At 44.6% G+C, this 27,488-nt stretch overlaps 1 protein-coding gene across 2 annotated transcripts in view; it reads right to left on the bottom strand.

Moving 5' to 3' along the window:
* Positions 1 to 27,488, bottom strand: part of LOC148026457 (Cobalamin biosynthesis CobW-like protein) — a 43,928-nt gene that overhangs the window by 5,256 nt on the left and 11,184 nt on the right. For both annotated transcript variants that reach the window (XR_015692839.1, XM_087690892.1), the window contains exons 2-4: positions 24,329 to 24,546; positions 24,117 to 24,231; positions 23,902 to 23,991 (exon numbers count right to left, since the gene is read on the bottom strand). Coding sequence is in view for 1 of the 2 variants with exons in the window: in XM_087690892.1 (XP_087547018.1) it covers positions 23,902 to 23,991; positions 24,117 to 24,231; positions 24,329 to 24,546 (423 nt within the window). In the remaining variant the exon portion in view is untranslated. The remainder of the gene's footprint in view (positions 1 to 23,901; positions 23,992 to 24,116; positions 24,232 to 24,328; positions 24,547 to 27,488) is intronic.

Raw genomic sequence — 27,488 nt, 5'->3', positions numbered from 1 at the left:
TGATGCAAGAGGATATTTTACTACCTTTAGTGGTGGATCTTGAAAGGTCTACAAAGGCTCTATATGGATTGTTAAAGGCAGCAAAAAGGGGACTTTGTATTATTTGCATTGTAAAGCATTACCTGGCAAGTTCATAGCTGTGGCTGAAGTTCATTCACAAATGAAACTTTGACACAAAGACTTCGCCATATGAGCCAAAAGGGCCTTTAGATTCTCTCCTCTTTAGGAAGATTTGATGTAAAAGGCTCTGGTCTCAAACTTTGTAATGATTGCATATATGAAAAACATGTGAAGTCTCCTTATTACTTTGGTGTCGTTGAGAAGTCCAATGCTCCTAATTTAGTACACTCTGATGTGTGCACTATGCTTGTTAATTCATATGGGCATGCATGGTACTTTATCACTTTTACTGATGATTTCAGTAGAAAGTCATGGGTGTATGTGTTAAAGAGCAAAAAGAAAGTGTTGGATACTTTTAAAAGGTTTCATGCTTTTGTTACCACACGGAAAGCACTCAAAGATATAAGAACGGATAATGGGGGTGAGTATGTTTCTAACGAGTTCAAAAAGTTTTGTGAGATACATGACATTAAGAGGGAATTACCAGCCCTTATAATCCTGCATCAAATGGTTTCTGAAAGATATAGTCGCACACTTTATGAGAGAGTCAAATGCATGCTATCCACAGCTAATCTCCCACAGCAGTTCTAGGGAGAGGCTCTTAAAACTGCAGTTCATGTATGCAATCACTCGCCAAATTGTGCATTGGAAAATGGCATTCCTGAAGAGGTTTGGTTTAGCAAACCTACTTTATATGACCATTTGTGTGTCTTTGGTTGTGATGCCTTTGTGCATGTATTCGTAGAACAAAGGACCAAACTAGACATGAAATCCATCAAGGGCATCTTCATGGGATATGAAGATGAGGGAGAGATGAGTTATAGAGTTTGGCTTTCTCAGGACAAGAAGATAGTACGCAACCGAGACATAGTATTTAGTGAGGCAAAGTTGCTGAAACATGCTACACAAGGTGACCTTGACAAAAAGAAGATCAAATTCAGTATGAACAGCCAGCCATTCAGCAGCCATTAGCTGAAGATTATGTTCCTTTTGATGCTGAAAATAAGCAGCAACCCATTGTGCTACAGCTAGAAGATAATGGACAGCAAATAGATGCATAGGATAGAATAGAACAGCAAGAACATGCTGAGAACAGGTTATAGCATCAACAAAATGCTGAATATCAGCAACGTGGTGATGATGCGCACGTACCTAAGGATGTAAGCCCATTGCTCGACAATAGAGATCATTGGGTGAGAAGGTCTAGAAGTGTCAGAAGGCAACCACTGAGATTTCAGCCATCTTTGGATTGCATTTTGTTGACTGATGAAGGTGAGCCTCTGACATTTAGAGAGGCACAATCATGCAAAAAACAAGAGAAAGTGGAAGCTTGCTATACAGGAAGAGATGAAGTCTCTATATGCAAATAACACTTTGAAGCTTGTACCTTTGTCCAAGGATAGGAAAGGTATCCCTAATAAATGGGTTTACAAAGTGAAATGTATTGATGGAAAACCCAAGTACAAGACACGGTTGGTTGCTAAGGGCTACACAAAAGGAAGGCATAGACTTCCAAGAGGTCTTTTCACCAATGGTGAAGATGACTACACTCCATATTTTGTTTGCTCTCACTGCATCCTTGGATTTAGAGTTGAATCAGATGGATGTGAAGACTGCTTTTCTTCATGGTGACCTAGATGAAGAGTTATATATGAAACAGCCAAAAGGTTTTGCCATTCCAAGGAAAGAGTATTTGGTTTGTAAGCTAAAACATAGCCTATATGGGCTAAAACAAGCCCCTAGACAATGGTACAAAAAGTTTGATACCTTCATGCTCAGTCATAGATTTAAATGCAATCATGCAAATCACTGCTTATATACTAAAAAGACTGATGATTGAAGTCTTATTATGCTAGTCTTATATGTGGATGACATGCTGATTACAACAAAGCATAAGAGGACTTTGGATACTCTTAAAAGGCAGCTAAGTTCAACCTTCTCTGTGAAAGATTTAGAGACAACTGAACGCATTTTGGGCATGCGCATTAAAAGAGATAGAGGGTAGCACTTGTTGTTTCTCTCACAAGACAAGTACATTAGTAAAGTACTTGACAGGTTTAATATGGCTGATACTAAGCCCCTTGGTGTGTCTTTACCGCCACATACAAAGCTTAGCAAAGCTGATTGCCCAAAGGATGATCCAGTTGCTAGTGCTATGAAGGGCATACCTTATACATCAGCTTGTGGATCTTTAATGTATGCTATGGTTGCGACTCGCCTTGACATTGTGTTAACCCCAAGTCAAGAAGGCGGAAGAATGAATGAAAAAGCGGGAAGAAGATGGAAAAAGAGCAAAGACACGCAGGCGACCTGTAAAGCTAAGTTAGGGCCAAAAGCGTAATTTTAAATGAAAGGCGCCTCAAAAAACTCCAAAAGTTCGTGTAAAAGAGCGTCAGGCTCCCTCCTGTGCCATTTGTAAAGTATTAAACAGGTGTAGGCTAGAGACATAAGACTAGAAGGGGAAAATAGACAAGGGACCTTGCCACAATGGCCGGTCATGTAAAAGAAAGGGATGGGTGCCCATGGAAATTTAGGATTTTGTATATAAAGTTCAAAAAGTGAATGGAAGCTCATTCTTTGGTGTGTGGCTAACAAGAGCTCTTCTCTTCTTTTCCTCTCCTTGCTTGTGTGTGCTCGAGAGAGGGAGTGTGAGAGTGTGAGAGTGAGGGATCAAGAGGGTGAAGCTCTTCACCATCTCCTCTTCTCTTCTTCTCTTCTCTTCTCTTCCCTTCTCTTGCACACGCGGCTATGGTGGATGGAGCTTGGAGATGGAGGAGGCTTGAGGATGCTTGAGCTAGCATCTAGAATCATGGACCTACCAGAGTACGCGAGAGAAAAGGTGACTCATATCGGCATCAAGGTAAGCTCACTACACTTGTACGATCGACGGCGCGTCGGCTAGGTGAGAGATAGCCATTAGTGCTCGGCTTGAAACGTTTGAAACGATAAGCGGTCCTTGGGTCTTGGCGGTTAAGCAAAAGTTCTCACATTTTGGTTCCGTTGCCAGGACCCACGGATTCAAGCTTGAGCACTTGCGCGCCTCATATCGAGCATCGAAGTAAGGGATTCATCCCCGAAACGGAGCTTGAGATAGGTAGGAAGGTTGGGTGTTTTGATCTTCAAAACAAGTAAGTATTTTGGGTTAGTTTATTTGTTTGATGATTGGAAGACATGGAGAGATCATTTTAGTTTGTTGCTTTCGATTCTTGTTGCATTTAGTGTAGGATAGAATTAGGAAATTGAATCAGGAAAGGGTAGGGTTTACTGGTACAAAACAGGGCAAAACAAGGCATGAATCATACAAAAAATGGCAAAAAGCTTGCTTAGAATGCTTAATGTCGGCAAGTGAGTGATTGGGAGCATCAAAGCCTTACCCAGGAGGAGATTGAAGAGCCAAGAGGCCAAGGGAGAGCTCATTTGCAACCACTGCAGTGAGAGAGAGAGAGAGCCCACAAAGATTCGATTCGATCTCGTCATCGGAGAGCCTACCACTCACCTCAGGTATACCAATCACTTCCCTTGGTGCTTTAGTTGGGATCTGGAAGTTTGTGCTTGGAGTGATTGCCTAAATCGTGAGGTCTGTATCGACGTCGTGCGGCATTCGTCACGCCGCATTCGACCCGTCCGAGCGGCCATTGTTAGGCCGAGTTCTAGACTCGGCCCTTGGACCCTGCCATTCGGGCGGCTCGACCCGGAAACCCTAATCGGCCCTCAGCCCATAGTCCACTCGGTCCGTCCGAGTGACGGCACTCAGCCCCTTTGACCAACTCGACACTCGGCCCGTAGTCCACTCGGCCCCATTTACCAGTTTGGCCCTCGGCCCAAGACCCGACTTGGCCCTCAGCCCAACACTTGACTCAGCTCGTCCGAGTGACAACACTCGAACCTCAGCCCATGAAAAGTTTTTGTCCTCGGACCAGTGTGATTCGGCCCGTCCGAGTCACCCACTCGGCCCCTACAATTCGGACCAGTTGGGTTGAGTGTGTATTTGCCTCAACTTTTCAACCTGACCCAACTCGAGCTCAACAGCGCAAACTGTCGCAAGCCCTCCTGACTCTCAGAACTTGATTCTGGCAAGCGGAATAGACAAAATCGTAACGCGCAGCCGCTTAGCAGTTTGAGTGGGCTGCCGCGAGACCTAGAAACCTAGACCTAGAGGCAACCCGCTGAGCCATAAAACCCTAATTGGACCCAAAAACAGGCAAGGCAACGTAACCGAAAAGCCCTAAATCCCGTCAAGACGGCCAAAGAATTGATCAACAAAGCCTATCAAGCCCAAAACGAAGCGAGGGTGCGTAAGATGCTTAGAGGCTATTTGCAGCACTCACCTTGAATTTCCGCACTTGAAGTGCACTTAAGGAAAACTGAAAGCCTGATTGAGCACAAGTGCACTAGAAAGAATACACGCACTGAGTGGAATTGAGAACTGTATTTAATAAGTCAAGGAACTCACTCTGATAAACCACTCAAGGAACCCATGAATAGGAGAAAACCCATAGACGAAGATAAACCATCAACACACGAAGTAGGACCAAGCAAGCGGCGCAAACAAAGTGGATTTGACAAACCTACTTAACCTGATCGATAGCTTGGTGGAGCACGAGAACTTGACTATGGCAGAAGAAAATTCAGACCGCAGGTCTAACGAGAAACTCGACTTAGGCGTCTTCCCAGAGGCTATTCAGCAGAGCAGCTGGCTAGCAGCTATGATGCGCACCCCCAGTATGAGCACCTCGACCGGACAGCAGACGCTATCATCGCAGACTTAGAAGAAGAGAGAAAGCTAGCCCACAAAGCATTGCAAAGCATAGCCATATACAATAGAGACCAACAAGCTAGGGGTTAGAGGCAAAGCACGGAGTTGCATGAGGTGCAACGAGTGCTGAACTTAGCCGGAAAAAATCGAACAGATCATAAGAGAGCCCTAGAAGGAGACTTAACACTGAGTGAGCTTCTTATGAAACGATTCCTAGACAACACCGCAGCAGAGCAAAGTGCTGCAGTATTAGCGACCTCACTGCTGGAACGATTAGGAGCAACCCAAGGCTCTAAGAGCCAGTCTAAAATCCCAATAGTCGCAAAGCAGCTCGACAACTACCAACCCCACGACGATCCATACAGCTTTGTAGAGCAGTTCGAGCAAATCAGCGAAGCCAACGGCCTCAGCGACCTAACTCAGCGCTCTCAAGCATTTGGACTCTGCTTAGGTGATAAGGGCAGGACTTGGTATACAAGCTTAGATGCCGCAAAGCGAGCAAATTTCAATAGCCTCAAGAATCTCTTCATCAAGAGATTTGCCTCCGACAACCTACTAGTACAACTAATGAATGTCAAGCAGAAAGAGGACATTCGCGATTACGTAACCCACGAGAGGACTCTCTTTAAGAGAATCCCTACGGGTGAACAACCGACTGAAAGAGCAGTTTCAACTGTGTTCATCAGCGGAATTCGAAACGAGGAACTGTATAAGGCTTTGGCAGCTAACTCAAGTTTGCAGCGAGACGCGCTAGCTAGGGTTTTTGAGGAAGCCATCAGAGTTGATGATCGGATGAAAGAGCGGAGCTCCAACTCGCGAAGTTCAAAGAGAACGTCAGTCTCTAGTGAACGACCAGCCCCATTAGCCCAAGATAAGGGGAAAGCCACCGAGACGAACCAAGACTTGGCTGATGTCAAGATGGAGATAGCCAATCTACAAGACATATAGAGACGACCAATGCGCCCACACGTCCAATGTGTGTACTGTGGCGGAAACCATTTGCCGGCCGAGTGTCAAGACCCTCGGTCAAGACCTTGCGCTAACTGCGGCAGGTTTGGTCACGACATCATGCATTGCAGATTACCCAGAAGACTTCCGTACTCCCAACCATACGGCCGGCCATAACAGGCCGCAGCCACTCTTCGGAAGGGGAGTCCCATTGGCCCTTTCTACACCTAACAACATTAAGCCGGCTGTCCCTAGGGTGGACATAAACCCTACAAGCATACCTAGACTGCCTGGCCCCTATGTGACCCATCCACCAAGTGAATCTCCAGTCCACTACGTGAAAGAGCCAAATGAGGAAGGACGAGGTAGAGGCCGAGGAGGGCAGAAGCAGGATCCAATCATCTGTTGGACTTGTGGTCACCCAGGTCATGTCTCATCACGTTGCCCCGAGAGGGAGCAGCAGAACAGAGACAAGGCTGACCTAAGGTACGTTGAGTGTGGAATCACCCATCTCTTCGTCGATTGTCCAAAGCGAAAACCTTCTTCAGGTTCAGCCAACGTACCATTTGTCCCATTGGGACCGTTTGGTGTCGAGAACCTCGATGGGAAGGCCACACCTATCCCACTGCGGGTCATGACCCATGCCCAGACGAAGCAGGCTGTTATATCACTACCAGGACCCAGCAACCTCGATGCAGCCTCGATAGGGAAGAAGAGCCGCAGGTGAAGGAAGAAAAGGCCAGAAGCTAAGATCGCACTGAAAACTGAGAGTGCTACGACTCTACCTGTTGGAAAGAAGGTCACGGACGCAGAGGCAGAAACTTCAGCCCCCAAGACGACCGAAAAGGAAAGTGCCAAGGTAGGGGAATACCCGCATCCGAAGCGCCAACTCGAAGCCATAGAGAAAGCGAAGGACTAGGTGAAAGAGGCCCAAGAGCACTTAAGGGATGCTGAGCCCATCCTAGAGGACGAGATCGATGATTTCCCCAGCATAAGCACAGCGGTCTCACTCCCTCAACCAAAGTCAGGAGATGCAACCGCACCCCAGGCAGCACCGCTTAGGCCAAGCCTTAATGCTGCAGGCCCGCAAATCAGTCACGGCCATTGGCCAGGACAATCCAGTCTAGGAGAGAGACGAGCAGCCGACAACCTCCTTACCACGCTAGTGACCACACCTATTATGTTAAGCCTGGGAGACCTACTTAAGCAACATCCCATCCTATGGCAAGATCTCAAGCAGTGGGTTAAGGGGGCACGAGACCAAGCTGCTAATCTGCACGATCATGATGCAGAAACACAAATACCGAGTCTAACGCTGCACTCTGTGCCAAAATCCTTGCACGTTAACGCTTTCTGAAAAGGCACCGAGATGCATGCAATGTTACCAGTCCTAGCCTTAGGCGACACAACGAGAAAGAAGATCGTAGACACGGGAGCTGGGGTTAGTGTGCTAAGCCATGCAATACTACAGACCTAGGGAAACCCACTTGTCGAGACCGCTCGGTTTAATGTCACATTAGCAAACGGCATGAGAGTGAAGCCATTCGGGGTACTTAAAAACTGGTCGGTAAAAATCGCGGCTGTCCAGTTCTCAGTCGACTTTATAGTCGTGAAGAAGATGGACTACGATATCCTGTTAGGCTGACCCTGGATGCGCAATGCCAGAGCTATTGAAGATTGGGGTAACAGCTTGATCTCCCTAGGCAACAGAACGAAAGCTGTGAGGATAGAGATGGATACTTAAAAGATCTCACCAGTCAACTTGGATACCATCTCTGCGATGCTCAAGGGTGGTGCTCAAGTCAAGAAGTCTTATGGGCCCTTGACCAAGTATATCCCATGCCTAGAGGATGAGCAAGATTGGATGCATGTCCTTGCTATAGTCGACCTGCCGTTCTCGGATCAAGAGGCGTATGAGCAAGCCATCAAGATGAGGGGCACGACTGACGGCACGCCCTCCGTACCAATTTGCATGATGGAAGAAACCCTTCTTGGGAGACCTAAGCCCGTCACCTTCCAAGTGCCAAGCAGCAAAAGAGAACTCCACGAGGCTCTGGAATACTTAACAGACAAGCTAGCTGACAATTCAGCAGCAAACTTCAAACCACTCCAGGATCTCTTAGGCAAATCCAAGTGGCAATGAACCAGGGTGCATAACCTGACCTTATGTACAACTGGGCCCTAGTCCCTAATCAACGACAAGAGATATACCAAGCCCTAGGAGACGATGAGCAATCTGACGCAGAGACCTCTGATAACGAGTACGAAGACTGTCAATCCTTTAGTGACGAAAGTGAGGGTGAGATAGACACAATAGAGTACGACACTAAGGGACATGAAATAAAACAAATACGGGCAAACTCCAAGCCACGGAAAATGAGTGTCTACAAGATGGAGCGAGGGATCATGCGCATGGATTGTGATCGCGCTTGGTTAGAACGCGTAGAAGCCATAGACCTTGAGCAAGCAGGCCTAGCCCAGCCGGGAGCGACACCAGTGCTTAGAACAGAGTCACCATTCTGAACTGCGATCACCGGAGGAGACCTCCTCTAGCGAAGATGCCGAGTTCGACTCTGAGACAGAGGTAAGCTCGGATAGCAACCCAAAAATACCTAGGCCGCCCAAGAACCAACGCACCAACGGGGACCTACCCGTCCACCTGAGGCGCAGAAGATTGAAGCAGGAAAGGGCGAACCAACCCACGGACACACGAACAAACGAACAGGAAATGTGTACCATATTTAAAGACATGCTTCGCAAGGAGTTGGAAGTCTTTGTCGATGACCTCTGCATTCACTCGACCTGGATGGAACACTTAGACAAACTCCGAGCAGTCTTTGAGCAGTGTCGCCTATATCGTCTCTCCTTGAACCCCTTGAAATGCCAGTTTTGGGTGAAGCATGGATGCATCCTCGGCCACGTGGTGTCAAAGAACGGCATTGCCATTGACTTCTCGAAAGTCAGGGTTATTGTCGACCTTCCACCCCCAACCAACTACAAGGGAGTCCAATACTTCTTAGGCCATACGGGATACTATCGGCAGTTTGTGCTGAATTGCGCATTGATAGCCAGACCTTTATACAAGCTGCTGATTGTCTTTGAATGGACTGAAGCATGCCAACGAGCATACGAAGAGTTGAAGAAGGCTCTAACCACAGCACCAATTTTACGAGCCCCAGATTGGACCATTACCTTCCACGTGCATATCGATGCTTCTAAATTTCCTGTGGGGGCAGTGTTGTGCCAACCTGACGAGAACAATCTAGACTATCCAGTGAGCTTTGCTAGCAGACAACTCACTGAGACGGAAATGAACTACTCAACGACAGAAAGAGAGGGCTTGGCCATGGTATTTGCTGTAAAGAAGTTCCGGCATTATCTATTGGCTACACCCTTTACCTTTTTTGTGGACCATCAAGCCTTGCTATATCTAGTGAATAAACCTTGTGCTACAAGACGCATAGCTCGGTGGCTCCTACTTTTGGAGTTTGACTTCTCCGTTGTTGTACGGAAGGGAAAACAGCACTACATGGCTGATTATATGTCACGTATCCCCACAGGAGAAGCCGTTGGAGAAGGCATTACCGATGAATTGCCAGGCGCCCACCTCTTTAACCTCTCCAGCGAGAGAAACTTATTCAAGGCAGATCTAACACCATATTGGGAAGATGACATAGTCCAAGTGCTTGAGCACGGACAGCCTAAGCAACCGATAGAGAAGGCAAGGCTGAGGCGACCCACTCTCAAAATCCAACCCTACCAGTTGATAGCAGGCCAGTTGTATCGCTTAGGGCAAGATGGATTACTGCGCAGATGCGTGTGCGAGCATGAGATGCACGACGTGCTCTCAGAGGCACACAGTGAAATTGCTAGTGGACACTTTAGCGGAGACACGACGGCCCGCAAGGTGTTGCAATCTCAACTATGGTGGCCAACACTGTTTCGTGATGCCGCACGATTTGTTAAGTATTGTGACGAGTGTCAATGAACAAAGGTCCCGATTCGCAAAGATCAAATGGAGTTGACCCCAATCATTGCACGGCAACCCTTCGAAAAATGGAGAGTCGACTTCATAGAACCCATCAGCCCCGCTGCACAGTATTCGCAGGCCAAATACATCATTGTGGCCACAGACTACCTAACATAGTGGGCAGATGCGAAAGCAACACGAAAAAACGATGCTCGAACGACTGTCAAGTTCTTGTGGGAGCAGGTGATTTCACGATTCGGCTGCCCCATCGAACTAGTCAGTGACCAGGGGACACACTTCATCAATGAAGTGATAGCGCATCTCCTATCCACCTTCCTAATTATCCATCGAAAATCCTCGCCATACTACCCTCAAGCAAACGGCCAGGCAGAATCCACGAATAAGATTCTGATCAACGTCCTAACCAAGGTAGTCTCTGCCTCGCGCAGCGACTGGGATAAGAAGCTGATGGCAGCCTTGTGGGCTTACTGCACAGCTTATAAAACGGCTGTCGAACAGACCCCCTTTAGGTTGACCTACGGAACCGAAGCAATTCTCCTTGTAGAATTCTTCATGCCTAGCCTGCGAATCGCACTTCAGGAGTGGTGGGAAGGAAAGGAGGTATGGACACAACGCCTAGTTGAACTCGAATGCCTCTCAAAGACTCGCCTTCTAGCCACTCATGCACTCATATGTGAGAAGGCACGGCGCAAAAGCTGGTTTGATAAGCATGTCAAGCAATGCGACTTCGAACAGGGCGACTTAGTGCTCCTATACTCAGTTAAGGGACATAAGGAAAAAATGAAGTTTAGAAGTCTTGGACCTTTCAAAGTTTGTGCAATCAGCTGAACGGGCAACGTTGAGCTCGAGACTCTAGACGGTGAGGGAATAGGCTTTTTCAATGGCAGTCGTGTCAAGAAGTACTATCCTCCCACGCATCCTTTGCATGAGCCACCAATGTTGGAACCGCCTGTCAAAGTACGAGTAGCCACCATCACCAAAATCGATGATAAAAATGAGGAAACCGTAGAGCCTGCGTTCCTGCACATCACAGTCACTGCCAAGCAAACATGCGTCTTCAATGCCTTGATCGACGAGGGAGCGGACTTCAATATCTTGACTCACGATCATTGGACCCAACTTAGCAAACTACCACTACAACCCACTAATGCCAAATTACGCCCATATGGGGGCCACTCATACGCACTTCTCGGCAAGTGCAGGGCTGCCGTTTCTATCGAGTCTGAGACTGTACCAATGATCTTCTACGTGTTGCCAGACGCCAAGGATGCAGGCACGGAGACGCTGCTAGGGCGAATCTTCAAAAAGCAAACTCGTTGCAACGTTGATTATGAGTTGCAGCGCATTCACCTCGCCATAGGCAACATCCGCATTGTTACAGCCTTTAGCAAGGGCTGCACGACCTCACCACAGTCCGCACGACCACCGGTAGAAGTATTGGCAGCCAAATCTAAGGAGAAGGATAGTGCTCAGCCACCGGCCATCGCCCACCACCTCTCAAGAACCGCTGCTCATGGCAGCAAAAGCTAAGGCCCAACAACCTAGGATTCAATGGAGGCCTAAACAGCCGCAACCGCCGCCTAGGAGTCGACGCGCACATCCTCATAAGACCCGAAGCTCTAAACCTAGGAAACCAAGGCGTAGTTACAGAAATCGGCACATGATCAAGCCAAGGTGGGTCCCTAAAGCCCTCTTGCACACGCAAGGCTACTATGAGGGGAATGCCTGGATATGGATCTCTAAAGCCCACACAGCCAAGGGCACCACTCGTACGCCGCCCTTAAGCTTGATCACCCCAAGCCTCATAGAACCTCAAAACCATAAGCCGCAATGCTTCCCAGACCCACACCCATCAAGCTCATTCACGCACATGCCCAAGAAAATCGAACAAGCCTATCAGCCCAAACGACAGAAATCGTCACATAAGCCATCACTCGCTAGAACCAATCCCACTACAATGATCCATTCTGAAGGCAGCAGTCCATCAGAAGTAGCTACTACTTCCCCAACCCTAAGCTAGGAGGTGCAGCCACAACCTCAAGAACACCCGAAACCACAACTATTCATTGTCAAAGGCTCTAGTACTATCAAACCCCAACCACTAGCACGTCTTAAACCCTCCTATGAGAGAAAATCATTTTTGACACTGGCCTCAAAACTAGCCGAAGATACGGGGGATGACGTAGTTGATTGTATTAGACGACTAGATGCCACTTTCAAAGAGCTAGCTCTGAGCTACGACCGCTTGGACTTAGGCCTGTTGCCGGAGCCTTTTGCAACCGAAGTTCGTACGATGCCTTGTTCTTGGGAGACGTTTGAACTTACCTTCGCAAAAGCAACTAACTCCACTGCGGAATTGCTCAACAACGAGATCTCTAAAGAGCAAGCCCTCAAATAGTGCCTCATCACATCATATGATCAGCGAATCACTTCTGCCATCACCGACCAAGAAATTGTAGAATTATCCAAACTTGCTGAGACTGAATCCCCGTTCTTGAGGTACTGGTACACTCTTAGGTTGCAATGGAAAGTAGAGGGGTGCCAAGCCATGACAAACGTTGAGCAGCGCCGCGCAATCAAAACAGTGGAGTACGACCCCACTTATGTTGCGCCAACCTCGTATAGAGTGTTAACCACTCTTCGTGGCTGAACCCTAGAAGAGCACATCAAGGGACACTCTTATCTCGATCACCTACTGACTGAGAAAAAGCTACATATTGCTAGCCGAGTTGCTTCCGGTGACTTTCTAACAGATGTTTTCACTTACATCACACACGTGGGCACTCGACCTTTTGATTTAGACCGCAAAGCTAGGTTAGAGTACAACCCCAATTTCTACACTTCGTTCCTACACCGGTAACTTCTAAACCCATTGCAGGCTGCCCTCGACCTCCAAAACCCTCAATCTTAGGAAGGATTCTTCTCGAGCAGGAGGGGAGGGGGGTAAGGTGAATCAAAAGGTGAATCAAATTCAAACCAAGGAAAATCAAGCAAAACGCATAAACACGTAAACAACGAGCGAGGTAGGAAAATGACAATAGAACTTTGAAATAAAGGGCAAAAAGTTAAAGCCTGAAGGGAAGATTCTACACTGGATGGAATTTTAATACTTTCATTTAATAAACATATAGTCTTTTTTAACTATGACTTTTCTTGTGAATTGTTAATTTGGAAGCATTAATGGAAACTTGGGATTATGACAGGAACAAAAGATGTCGCAACAAGACCGCGCCCACCGACTCCGATTCACAGAGGAGGAAAGAGCGCAATACCGCATCACTCTTGAAAGCCGCGTCTACAACCAGCTTAAGTTCCAAACCATTCACAACGTAGAGGGTGTGGTGGCCAAGGAGGAAGCGGCCAAGAGAGTCATCGAACAATGCAACTTCACCAAGTATCTCAAGAAATTTGCGCAAAAACCTGACCACACGAAGTGTGTGGAGTTTCTCAGGACTTACGACCCTGACAATGAGTGCGGCACCGTCACAGTAGGAAGGAAAGAAAACGCCAAACAGATACAGGTTCACTTAACCCCTGCCTTGGTGGAGAAGACATTGGGACTGAAGCCAAAGATAGAGAAGAAGCAGAAGAGAGATGTGTACGCCATGCTGAAAATGAAAAAGGAGGATGTGCTAACTAACGACGGCATCAGCATCTAGGACATTCTTGATGCGAAAGCCAGACTGCAAGCGAAGTTAGTACACGCGCTCTTCTCCAACCAGCGCTACAACGCCTTAATGCATCGAATCAATGTGTCTGATTGAAAGTTCCCACATATTGCTCATGCAATGGGAGTTGTTAGTAGATTCATCTCTAACCCTAGCTAGCCACATTGAGAAGCAGTAAAATATATTTTCAGATACTTAAAAGGTACACAAGAGAAGGTAGATGTAGTAGAGACCATGCCTATCAAGCGGGTACGTGTCCAAACTGAGGCAAGCAAGGAAACAATCAATGAGGCAAGTACATCACGGGCACCTAGAGATGAAGGGAAGAAGAGAAAGAATCGAACTAGGTCTAAAATTGATATCTCCGACTTCCCTTTGGGTTCTCGGACACAACCTTATGATCTGATAGCAGATGTAAGCTCTCAAGGGCCAAAAATTACTTGGCCACAACTACTTCATGCCTCTCCACAAAGCTACGACAAAAATGGTCAAAAATGGTAAGCACAAGGGCAAGGCAAGATAAAATGGTTAGTGCAATCAAGGCATATGGCCTCAAAGATATAGTGCCTTTAGTAGAGGCTCAAATCAAAGGTCAACGGATTCGAAAAACATACATCGATAATGGAGTAGAGGTTTGTGTCATGACAAAAAATCTTATGCATCAATTAGGCTTAGAAGTAATGGAATCCTCAACCTTTAGGACAAAGATGGCCAACAATGATGTGGTCACATGTGTGGGTGTAGTGAAAGCTTTGAGAGTTTCTGTTTTTGGAATCACTGCAGCAGTGGATGTTTATGTGATGTCAATAAAGGGAGAAGGATATCCCCTCATCCTAGGGAGACCTTGGCTTAATGCTATAGAAAGGGTACACTAGAGTTACAGGGATTCTATGATTTGGACACGGAAAGAGATGTTGACACTAGGTAATCTACCAATGGGTATGTCTTTACTTTTTGGCTAGGGGCATTTCCAATGGGAATTGTTTCTTCTATATCATCGTAGTTTGGTCTCCCTGTCACAAATTCATTTCCTCCCACTGTATAATTTGATTGTTGTCATAAATCATTTTCCTCTCATATCTCCTCTTTAAATAGGTGCTTAAATTGTGTTGCAAGAAGCCTAAATGATCAAGATCTCCACTACAGACAATATTTTCATGCTACTAAGGAAACTCTAGTGCATTAAACATTGTATATATGATGAGATACTAGTAAGTATTCACTACTTCTATAAGAGAGGTTTGGTTCTCTATCATAGACGCTTTCATAGATGACAATATATCTAGATGAGACTAAGCAAACACATCGAGAAGAGAAAGTTGAGTAAATGGATGTCACTAAACCTAAAAGGAACAAAGTAAATCAGCTGCATGTGATACTGTGAAGTAGCTGCTAGGATTTGAATTGAGGAAACACAAAGTGTATGACCATGACAAAAACACAACGATATAGACATAGATATGCAAAACTCAAACCCTAAAAGCAAAACTCAAAACTCAAACACAAAAACAAATGCAAGCAAAAGAAGAGAGAAATAACACAACTCTGAAGTGAATGAATGTTGTAAATGAATGTAAGAGTGTATAATAGAATCAGAAAAGACTTCCTGATTATGTTGAACATAATCGCCAAGCATAGTGTTGGCAAACTCCAGCAAATGCTCCCAGTCAACCTCCTAAGAGTCCACAGAATCAGAAGCAACTTGAGCATAGGACCGATCCTGATGATCCATTGTCTCTTCCGAAGTATGCTTGGTGCATTTGCCCACAGGCTGGAAGTCAAGACCAAGAGGCACCTCTTCGGTGCACGGAACCATATCCTCTGGTTCCTCGGTATCGAATTAGTTGAACTACTTGTCGGCAGTACAAACGAGAAGTAGATGAACCAATTATTTGGAATATTAAGCCTAATAAGCTTAACTGATCAAAAAATTCTATGATATGAGGAGGGATGCATTTTTTTGGCGCACCCCCTCAATCCCATAAAATGTGATTTTTCAACCAGCTCAATCAGGAGAAATGCACTTGGCTATGGATTCTCCAATTTTTTCACTTCAAATTGCCGCAAAAAAAAAATTAATGATGTATTCTTTTGAGAGTTCAATTTTCAGTATTTCTCCCTCTTCTTTGCAGTCACCAGCAGTTGGGGCAGGAGAAGGTGGAGTGGCAATAGTCACGAAGGCTGGACAACCACGTGCAGGGAGATTGGTGGCTGAAATCTACACACAAAGGGTCAGAAACCTATACAAAGGGATGCTGCATAGGGGCTTGTAGTCCATAGATCTTCTAGGGTTAGGAAAATTTGGTAAGACATGCCCCTTTACTCCACATCTATAAGCCCAATGGCCTACCAAGTCTTGGAAAGGCAGACGAAACCACAATAAACCTGTTTCCTAAAAAAAAAAGTATTTTGAGAGATGGTTTGCGGTCAATCAAGTAATTGTACCATACGGAAGAATGAGAATGAATGGTAGGTCCAACCAATCACAAAACAGGCAAGCAACCCATCCACTTGGGGGTGTCAATGACGAGGGAAGGGTGATAAAGTAATGGTAGTGTGGTGTACATGTTGGGTAATTCACTTATGCCTCACTTACGTCTACACTCACATAGGAGTATCAGTGATCAGTAGAACGCTAGGGCACTTTTTACTTTCGGTACGAGAGGTTTTTTCCCCCAGACTGATTGTCTTATTTCGTATGTGCTTATGTCACACATTTGCAGGCACTTATCGTGTTCGGGTGTGAACACCCCCTACAACCCTAAGGTTTAAGAGTTGTACCTTGTACTTTTAGTTTACACTCTTTCAGTCTATTGCATTGGGTGTCGTGCTTCACTCTCACACTGTCTATTGCACTCTGAGCTGAGCTTCGATCCTCTCTCCACCTCACATTTGGTATCAGAGCTTTGGCTCTATTCAGCTCAGCTGAGGTTCTGCTCAGCTCTACTCAGCCTCCGGGAGCTTCTGCTTAGGTCTCAGGTTCTTGCTCAATAGCCTACCCATACGTGCAGGTCGTCCTGCACCCACCAAGCCCTATGATACGCCCCGCCAGCTGCATCAGACAGCCTATCAGTTTCCTCCACACTACTTGCGCTTGACAGAGCCACCAGCCAGTCTGCTGTACATCTGCCCCCTGGCCATCGTACCTATGCCCCGCCAATGCCCTGCTAGCGCCTATACCTATGCCCGCCACCAGTTTTGCTGCCATGCCCAGAGCCGCCCTGTCCGCCGCCTGCTAGCGACTTCGCCCGTGCCAGCTGCCTGACCCCTCCTCTAGGAATGTCACCTGTGGCAGTGCTCGCCACACCAGCTGTCTGCCAGCGCTGCCTACACCTTGCCTGGTGTGTGCAGCCTTCGCCTGGCTCCAACAACGTCCCTGGCCTGTTACCTGTCCCTGCCATGCCTCAGCAGCACCTGTGTGCCACCACGCCAGTTGCACACGACTACAGCTACGCCTATATCCTGTGGCCAACCACTCAGACCAGTGCCGCCTCTGGTTTCCAAGGTAAAAAATTTTTAATTACTTTTTTTTTCCAGAATTCATCTCTGGACAAGGGGGTTTCTGCCCATTCAAGCACAGAATTCTGAGTACGTGTCTGGGACACGGTTGATGTAAATTTTTGAGAAATTTTGGGGCTTTTGACTTTTTTGCGGACATTGACACATGTACTGCAGTCTCAGTCAGTGATAGACTGTTTTGGACAAATTTGGGGCAATAAATTTTGGGGATTTTGCTAATACAGTGTTGCTGAACATTGAATGCACCTTGGACTGCCTGCATTACAGACAATTTTGACAAAGTGCACCTGAGTGTACTAATTGCAGCAAGTTATCTGCTGTAATTTCTGAAAATTTTGAGATTTCCAGTTTAGTCCAGCTTGGACATTGCTCTTTTGCTTCTTTTGGTAATTAATTATCATGGCAAATCAGGGAGGAGATGTCTTTACCTATGTATCCAAGGAGGACAGATTGGATGGAAACAACTACTCACTCTGGTCCTTCATGATGAAGAATGTGCTTGTGGCAAAATATCTTTGGGATTATGTCAGTGGAGAAGAAGTTAGGCCCGGAGTTGTGGCTCCAGCTACTCCTCCTCCAGGAGGACATGGACAACAAGCACCTCAGCCTACTCCACTTCAGTCACTTCCCCAAAGATCAACAACTTAAAAAGCATGGGATACACGAGATACACAGGCTTTGTCGCTGATTGCATTGGCAATGCAGTGATCCATCATTCCCCACATTCATTCAACAGCTTCTTCACGAGAAGCTTGGCTAACTTTGGAGCAGATGTTTGCAGGTAAGAATGAGACTCCCATCTCTTTCTTAAAGAAAGAGCTAGAGACATTAAAGATGGATGAGGGTGATTCTATTCAAGATCACTTGAACAAAATTCAAGGCTTGCGTGAGCAACTTATGAATGTTGATGAGTACTATTCAGATGCACAAATGATATCTACTACATTGAACTCATTATCTCCTTCATACTTGGCTTTTCATACGGCCTTAAACCTCAACATGAGGATTGCCACATAGCCGATCACTTTTCTTCAATTAGTCTATTTGTTTCTAGAAGAGGAGCAAACAAGAAGAAATAGTGGTGTGGATGTCATAGCCTTTGAGCAGGCTTTTATGGCTAGACACAAGGGCAAAGACAGCCAAGTAAATAATGCTCCGCAGAGCTCTCGGACTTCAGGCACCTCACAGGGAAGTAAAAAACAAGGAGGCACGCAAGCCAAAAAGGACAAATGCCATTATTACAAGAAGCCAGGCCACTACATCACTGAGTGCAAAAAGCGCATCGCCAAGGAGGAGTCAGGAATGTCTGTTTCTGATGCTCCTTCCACTGCTATTGAGTCTGTGTCCTTTGTTGCAGACAGGGACTATTACTTTTACACATGTAGGTATGACACTTCTTGGGCTGATTGAGCATTAGCTCTACTGAGGATGTAGACACTTGGTTTTTTGGCAGTGGTGCTTCTAGGCATATTACATCTCGTAGAGATTTATTTGATTCTGTTGGTGCAACTCCAATTGGCAAGTCTGTACAGTGTGCCAACAATGCATCATACCCTATTAGAGGTATTGGGGAGATTGTACTCATAGCCATTGATGGCTCTATTCTCCGCCTACAGGATGCTTTGTTTATGCCAGGCATAAAGAAGAATCTGCTCTCTATTTCTTCTTTGGTACGTTGTGGATTGTACGTCACATTTGATGATGACAAATGTATAGTGAGAGACAAAGAACACATAACTTTGGTCTTGACTGGCACTTTATGTCATGGTTTATATGAGTTGGATACTCTTTCAATTGATCAGTCAGTGTACTTGGCATCTACTCTTACTCCTGCTATGATATAAGCAGAGTTATGGCATGCTCGGATGGGGCATGTGAACTTTGGTAGCTTGATGCTCTTACAGTGTACACAAATGCTAGATTGATTACCTCTTCTAGAGAGACCTCCTGAGCACTTGTGCAAAGAATGTATTTTGGGAAAAATGCATCGGTTTTCGTTTCCCCGTGATGTTGCTTTTAGGGCCACAGCCAGGTTGCAGTTAGTGCATTCAGATGTCTGTGGGCCTATGTAGACAAAGTCATTGGGAGGATGTTACTATTTTGTGACTTTTATTGATGACTTTACACGATTTTGCTGGGTCTATTCTTTTGTAAAAAGTTAGAAGTGTATGATGCATTCTTGGCTTTTGTTGCACTTGTTGAGAACCAATCTGGTTGTAAAATTAAGACTCCGTTCGAACCGAGGGGCGGGATACATGTCCTCTATGCTGAATTGTGTTTTGAAGCAGAAGGGCATTGTCCATCAGTTCACTGCTGCTTATACTTCACAGCAGAATGGAGTTGCAGAGAGGAATAATCGGTCACTCATGGAGATGGCCAGATGTATACTGAAAGCAAAGAGCTTGCCACACAATTTTTGGATGGAAACCGTCATCAAGATGATGAAATCATCCAATACAAAAGAAGTAGGTACAACAGGGGGGGAAAGGATGATGTCGAAGATAAGTGCCGAAACCTACAGAATACCAAGAAGGATTACAACCCCCTCTCAACATTGGACGTCAATGCCGAAGGAGGAGGAGCCAGATGTCAGTCTTCATATGGTATTGAGAACCATAAAGTAAGGAAGCATCCCAACTGAAAAAACAAGATAGAAGTCACCGCTATGATATCATCAAGAGAGATGCTACACGATCCTGTCCCGTGAGGGGAAGCCTCTATCCTAGTAGAAGAGCAAAACTTCTAGGATGATGAAACCATGAATGGAATGGCACGTATCTCAAGTTTTCAGCCCAAGTAGGACTAGTACAAATCTACATGTTAGCCCTACACTAAAAATAAAACCCTTCAAAAGAGATGAAGATCTATGAGCATAGAAGTCAATAGTGAGATGCGCCAAAAAACTCAACTAAACTAAAATGAAAATCTAACTAAATGAACAATGCAATGATGCAAATGTGTGTGTGTGTGTGTGTGTGTGTGTGTGTGTGTGTGTGTGAATAAATGCAACAGAAGACTTAAGAATGAAAATCTAAGGACAAAATCCTATGGACTTGACTCAATAGCCAAAAGACCTAAGAGTGCAAAGGTGGAATGAATCTAAGGATGTGGCCACCATCGCTTATGTCCTCTAGCAAGGCTTTGCCAATGAAACCCCTCATGAGGTGGTGAGGTAGTCCTAAAATTGCCACGAATCACATGGTGGGGAGACTTGCTTGAGCTGCTATGCCAAGCATACACCATATACACAAGAGGAAGCTCACTCAAGAACACAAGAAGAGAGATGGAGGCCAAAACTTCTTACTAATTTTTTCTTCTTCTTTCATACACAATACAATCCACACAAAGTATAGATAAGATACAAAATAAAGGAAAATAGCCTACAAAGTCAAACAGTGCAAAACTGACTATACTAATTGATTGGCGTTATAACTATGTTAGTTGTAGATAGGTATAATAAACTAAATATAATAAGTGATAAGTTAATGGCCATGTAAAGATCATAATGACCATCGACGTGCTAAATGTAGGTGTGGATCCATCTAACCAGGCAGTCCATCATCAATGTCCGCACGTGTTAAGCTTGTCATCTCAACATTCCCTCTCAAGTTCAACTGTATCTCTACAACTCCAAGTAGGCTTCAAAATCTTCGAAGCTTCTCTACACCCAATGCCTTTGTAAAAATGTCAGCTATCTGATCATGTGTGCTGACATATATCAAGTAATCTCTCTTACAAGTACCTTCTTTCTCACAAAGTGGTAATGCATCTCAATGTATTTTGTTCTAGTATGAAACATTGGGTTCCTAGCTAACTATATATTTCTCAGTTGTCACAGTGAATGACAACTGGACCATCTCCTTGCATATCCAAATCACCTAATAACTTTTGCAGCCATACGACCTCACATGCTGCCATAGCAACACCTCTATACTCAACCTCTATACTCCATAAAGAAAATGTAGGTTTCTTTTTGTTGCTCCACGTAACCGTTGCACTACCAAGGAAAAATATGAATCCACTAGTAGATCTTCTGTCAGACATGCTAACAACCCAATCTGCATCTGTGCATCCAAACATCTATATATCCTTACCTATCCCATAAAAAAGTCCATAATGCAAAGTGGACTTTACATACCTCAATATACATCTAACAACATCCAAGTGAGGCTTTCTAGGCATCTACATAAACTGACTAACAAGGCCAACAACATAACTCAAGTCTGGCCTTGTGATAATCACGTAAATCAAACTTCCTACTATCCTTCTGAACATAGTAGGGTCTTTTATCTCATTTCTAACATCAGCAGTCAAATTCACATTTTGCTCCAATGGCACTAAAAGAGGCTTACATGTTGTCATACCATACTTAGACAACATATCCGAGCCTTACTGCCTTTGGGACTACCATATACCATTGTCACATCTAATCACCTTAATACCAAGAAAGTACCTTAGCTCACCCAAATCCTTCATCTCAAACTTCTTTTTCAAAAAATCCTTAACTTCAGCAATTCCACTATCACTGTCACATGTAATAATCAAGTCATCAAAATAGATGACTATGATGACCAAGCTTGCATCTCCCTTCCTCACATAAAGTGAGTGGTCAGCATTAGAAATATAAAAGCCAATGTTGACAAGCTTTCCAATCTTATCAAACCATGCTCTAGGTGCTTGCTTCAATCCATAGAGCGCTTTTTTTAACCTACTTACATATGTGGGATGCTCTAAATCCTTATAACTTGTTAGCTCTTCCATATACATCTCTTCTTGCAATTCACCATGCAAGAAGGCATTCTTGACATCCATTTGCTACAAACTCCAACCTTTGGTTACTGCCAAAGCAATCACATATTTAACAATTGTCATTCTAGCAACCGAACTAAATGTCTCTTCATAATTTCAAAATCCAAGTGTGATTGAGTAGTGTTCCTCTCACTAATATAGATACTATCATTACACAAGCCTATGATTGGCACATACACACACCCTTAGGTACTCCCTAGACAATTATGCTAGTAGTGTGTGGGATTGTTTTGCTTGTTTTATAAAGGTAGTGGGACTATCCATCCTTCATTCCTATAATTCGAGACATAGCAACTCAATGGAATGAACGCTGATTTGAAACCATCACTTAATGCTAAATCTTGTGATAAACTAAAACACAGCCTCTTTTTTTTTAACTCGAAAAAAAAAAGTTTATTGTTGATTCCATCCGCCTTTGCAAGACTTGGTAGGCCCCTGGGCAGCCGACAAGCACCCTTGGTCCGATACCCTCACCTCTCTAGGGTAATCACTTGGGCTCCCTTGGTAAAATAACCATCGCCTTTGTAGTCTTGGTAAGTCACTAAGTAGCCAATGTGCACCCTTTGCCCTATGCCTTGACTGCTTTGGGGTGGGACGCCTTAGGGTAAAATAAAATAAACAAAAAGGGCTTATTTATCATGGCTCGGTTTTGGGTCTAAGAGGGGTTGTTGAGCTAAAATTGCATTTACTTGCCAACTTAAACAACCACTAAACATACTTATTTAGTGAAGAAACCTTCTTATTTGTGACCACAAGTTGGAGTGTTGGAGTGAAGGAAATTATAAAACGATGATGTCAAATGCTGCTCGGGAACCAAAAAAAAGCAATGATGATGTAGAAGAACCCAAGAGGCATCAGAAGGCTGCAGACGCAACAGACTGAGGATCACGTGATGAACTATGCTGAACACTATCACCTCGGCAACAAGATGCCAAACATAGGCAGGCACAGTGTCACAAAGGGAGGAAAGTGATTAGCCACCTGACATTTGGACAACAGGATGCCAAACACAAGCAGCTGGAGGAGGTGAGGATGCTGGTGATGGCTGATCAGCACCAAACGCAGCAAGGGGAAGACCTCCACGCAATGGGGGGCAGCTCCAAGGGCAGTCGCCAGCAACTAGGGCAGCAGAAGGTGGAGTTGTAGCAGTCACAAGGGCTGGACAACCATGTGGAGGGAGATTGATGGCTGAAATCTGCACACAAGGGTCAAAAACTACACAAAGGGATGAGAACTGAATGGGGGCAGCTTGTCTATTTATAGATGCAAATGAACCCTCCCAAATAAGGGTTTCACAGAAACTCTCTCGAACTGCGCACTATTTTAGGGTTTTTCATTGAATAAGCATGTTTTGGGGCTGTTTAAGAGGGTAATCAGCATGCAATGCAGTTTTTAGCACAATAGATACTACATTCTAATAGACTCATCCAATCCCAATGTTAGGACCCACACCTGCAAGAGATAAATTCAGTTGTTCCCATGGCCTTTCACAACACCTTCAGCTGTAGGTTACAGCAGTACACTTTGTAGAACTTGCTATGTAAAAACAGCCACTAGCACAACACTACCCTGAGCTTTTACAGCTAGTTCCAAGAAGTAGATGATGTTATTACTGAGAAATTTATGGAGATGCTGTTTTTCCAAGTTTTTTTGGAGTTCATGAATTGACATTTCGTGTTGTATGCTGTTTGGGTTTTTATACCATGAATGAAACACTTTCTGGTTTTAATTCTCGCTCTCTCCTGTTGTCCCTCTCTCATTAAAGTTCAAAGTTGAGTTTTATGCACATCAGTACACGAAATTTCCAGAGACTTTTAGAGAAGGATCCAGCTTAAAGTTCAATACATGAGCACATAATGAACTTTGTAGTCATCTGCACTCGTCAAAGGACATTTAAAACTTTTCTGGGTCATAACCTGTAAATGACAAAGTCTGAGATTAGCAGTCTGTTGCCAACTTACAGGCCAATGACCTTAAAAGCTAATCTCATGTAGTCAGTTGCAAGCATCTAAAAAAGCATTATAATTTGAGTCCTCGTACTTCTTTTATAATTTTGTTTCCTATAAAATGGAGAGGGAAGTAAAATGAACCGCAAAAGCTATCTGAAGAAGTGCCTCAGTTATTTGCCCAGACTCTCTTCGCTCATAGAGTTGGTGGCGAAAATTCTTAGCATCAACAACCTGTTCAAAACCAGAATGGTATCTTATTGATTGACATGTGAGTTGGCATTCCAGCTGCAGCATTAAACAGAGAAATGGTAAATATCAACAATTTGCAACCTAAACAAAGAAGCCTAATTTCTTACTGTTATAGTTGAGTCCAAAGATACTGTGGACTCCAGCTCATCATCTAGCCAAAGTAGTGAAGCTATCGTACCAGGGTTTGCAAGTCCTGTTGTCTCTAACAAGATATGATCAAATCTGTAACCAAATGTGGCGGAACAAACAAACAGATTCTTGTAGCTGGTGCAAAGATTAGAGTCCCCAATGAAGCTAAAACTCTGACTGTTGCACATACCTGTCACGCCGCTCCATTAACTGTTCAAGTGCTTGGACAAGGCTGTGCTTAACACTGCAACAAACACACCCATTTGGCAGATCTATCCATTCCTCAACAAGACTTCCCTCTTGGCCTTGGTTAATCATAGCCCGCTCTATTCCAAGTTCTTCCCCAAACTCATTGAGAATCACCGCAATTCGTTTTCCATGCTGTGCTTTTAATATGTAATTAACCAGCTGCAGCAATGAAGGAAAGTGAATACACTCACCGGAGACAAGCATGGGTAACATTACATAACAGAAGAAAATGCATACAGAACATCCCCTTCTTCCTGCCATTCTACGCATCCCTCGCCCTCCACTTTACTTTTCACACTCATTTCTAAGATTTTGCTCTTACAGCCTACCCTCTTGCTTTGGCCCTACATTCAAACAGCTTTTTGCCAAAAGCAAGACCCAGATGATGCCACATTTAAAAGAGTGAACACAAACCCTAAGATTGAGGCTTTTCTGATCAGCCAGTCAACTTTTAGAGTGGTCAAAGACCCTAACTATACTTCAAAAAAGTTTTGGCATGAAAAACACGTTCTATTAGAATAAGAAATAAAATTTCACACACACCATCACAAACACATTTTTGTCAGAACCATGCAAGAGCTTCTTTTTGGACTCGGTCAGGAGACAGTTAATAGAGTCTTCTCCCATATTATGGGGCCTAGACACTCTAGATAGGGAGTGCAGAGACTCAAGAGTTTATGGATTCATAGCACATAGCTCTCAGAAATTGGGGAAGGTGGCTACAGAGTATGATATAGCTCTGTTAGGATCCACAACAAGAGGTAGTATAGCAGAGCACCAGGAGGGTGGTCACTAACAAGATGGAGATCTTATCAGTAGAGGCCTCACTACAGTTTTCCAAAAGATTATGGCATCCAAAGATATGCGAAAGAGACTATCCCAGGGATTGATCCATCCCATTCCAAAAGATAGTGCAGATAGATTGGAGATGGCATATATGGAGGCCAATCACTTTGCTTGGAGCTGCTTACAATACCCTTGCAAAGGTGATCAGTCTCAAATTGGCCCCCTTGATGCCAGACAGTATTCACCCCATTCAGACCAGTTTTTAACAAGAGTGTAGCATCTTGGACAAAATCTTCACATTCTAGCAGTCCACCACTCTTGCTTGCTCAAGGAACCAGGACCTCATTGTGCTTCTTCTTGATTTCGAGGAGTATGACTGTGTCAATTGGGAGTTCTTGGAAGGTACCATAGCTGAGGATGGGATTTCTAGAGCACTGGTCAAAGGAGTTGCAGCCCTTTATTCTTAAGCACATAGTCATGTCCTTGTTAGTAGGGCACTAAAGGAGGGAGATTCAGCATCCACAAATCAGTGGGACAAGGATGTCCACTAGCTCCCTTCGTATTTCTACTTGTGGCAAAGGCCATTGTTAAGCTTAACAATGAGAGAGTCATATTAAACCTTAATTAACTCATTTAAACAGCCCTAGAACTCAAACTTAAATGCTAAAAAGAGTTTGTGTCCCACAAGCAAACTCCCATAGTTTGGTTGGTCCCTCACCTATAAATAGATGGTGTGCTCAATCACTTAGCATCCCATTCCATTCCAATCATCAAGTTCTCCTTAGCACCTGACTGTCCAGCTCTTCTCCAACTTCTACCACTCCATCCAGCACCTAGCACCTTCTTCCCAGCTGCCGCCCAGCCTACTGAAGGTGCCCAAATTGCTGCATTTCCTATCTTTTTGCCCAGTGACTGTTAGCAAATATGTCAATCCATGACTGAGTCTGAGCATGTGATTCAGTGGGCTAGGGCACCACGATATTATCCTAATTATTTAGGCATTTTTCTTGGCATTTTAGGATGGCTATTTTAGTATTTGTTGCTGGCCAACCTGACATGATTTATGGCATTATTCTTCCCTACTTATTCAAGCTTCTCCTCCACATTCATCACCTGACTAGTTCTGGTGGAGGGAGAGGAGCAAGTGCTAGTGCCTTCATAGCCAGTGACTCACATTGGTCCTATACGATCTCATATCTTGGTATAAGGATTCCATTTCCTGAGTATCTCTTTGTTTCGGGGTTCCTTGTGCAATGTTCTTTTCTTTTGCAGTGTTTCTCTTTCTCTTTCCTTTGTCTCTTGTGTTCAGCAGTCTATTACAGCAATTTTCACACTTCCATCACTACATCTACTTTTGACATGGTATCAAATTTTAGGATTACTATTTCTGCTGCTGTTTTACACTATTTCAGGTCTGAGTTCTGGCTTTTCTGCTGCTGATTGGACCTGTTTCTGACTGCTGTGACCGATTTCCAGCTTGAGTGAACATCTTCTGATCCTTTTCAGCCTGTTTCCTCAATGTTTTATAGACTGCCATTTTCGTTTTCATCTTCTTGGGCCTGTTTCAAGGCTAGGGACCTCCTATTGACCCTTCTGAATCTGTGTTTTGGTGTCTGCTGCCTGCGTTTTACTGATCAGCACCTGCGTTTTGGCTGTTTGCTCCTAGGCAGGTCTGGGCGACAGTATTTTCAGGCTGGTTCTAGTTATTTTTGGTCCGTCTTCTCACTTTGTGGTTCATTGCTTAAATTTAGAGAGGGTTCATGTGCATCCAACTATCGTGTTCTCATCACTATACTCTAGTTACTGTTGATCTTTTCTCTATGTGCTTTCTTTACTGCTTCGAACTCGTGCAATCCTTGTGAGTCTGTATTTTTGGCATACTTTTCTCTTTGAAGATCCCTTACCTTTCTTCATCTTCTTTGTATCTCCCTCGTGATGGCTCCTCCAGCATCTCCTCCTAATGGTCAACATACAAATATTCTTTACTCATCTAGAAGTGTTGTATTGGAGACTTGCTATGTTCAACTTCAAGTTTCTGTGAGGATGCTATCTCTTGGTGCTTCAAATGTTCTAGTTTTAGAGAGGGGTGTCATACGGCAAACAAAGAAGTCTCAGTGCTATTATTGTGGCAAGAAGGGTAACCTCCAGAAGGACTGCAAGACATTAGCAACTTTACAACAGGAGCAAGTGCAAACGGTAATGATGGGTGATGCCTCTCTCGGTGAGTCTTTCTCTTCTCCAGATCCAGGTTTAGGCTCCAACTATGTCGCCCCGATGATGGATGCAAGGGCCTCCCTTCTAGGCTACTAGTACAG

Source organism: Lygodium microphyllum, chromosome 13, assembly GCF_053477565.2.
Source record: "Lygodium microphyllum isolate KBCC chromosome 13, Lygodium_microphyllum_v1.1.10, whole genome shotgun sequence".
Taxonomy (NCBI): domain Eukaryota; kingdom Viridiplantae; phylum Streptophyta; class Polypodiopsida; order Schizaeales; family Lygodiaceae; genus Lygodium; species Lygodium microphyllum.
This window is presented reverse-complemented; position numbering and strand designations above follow the sequence as displayed.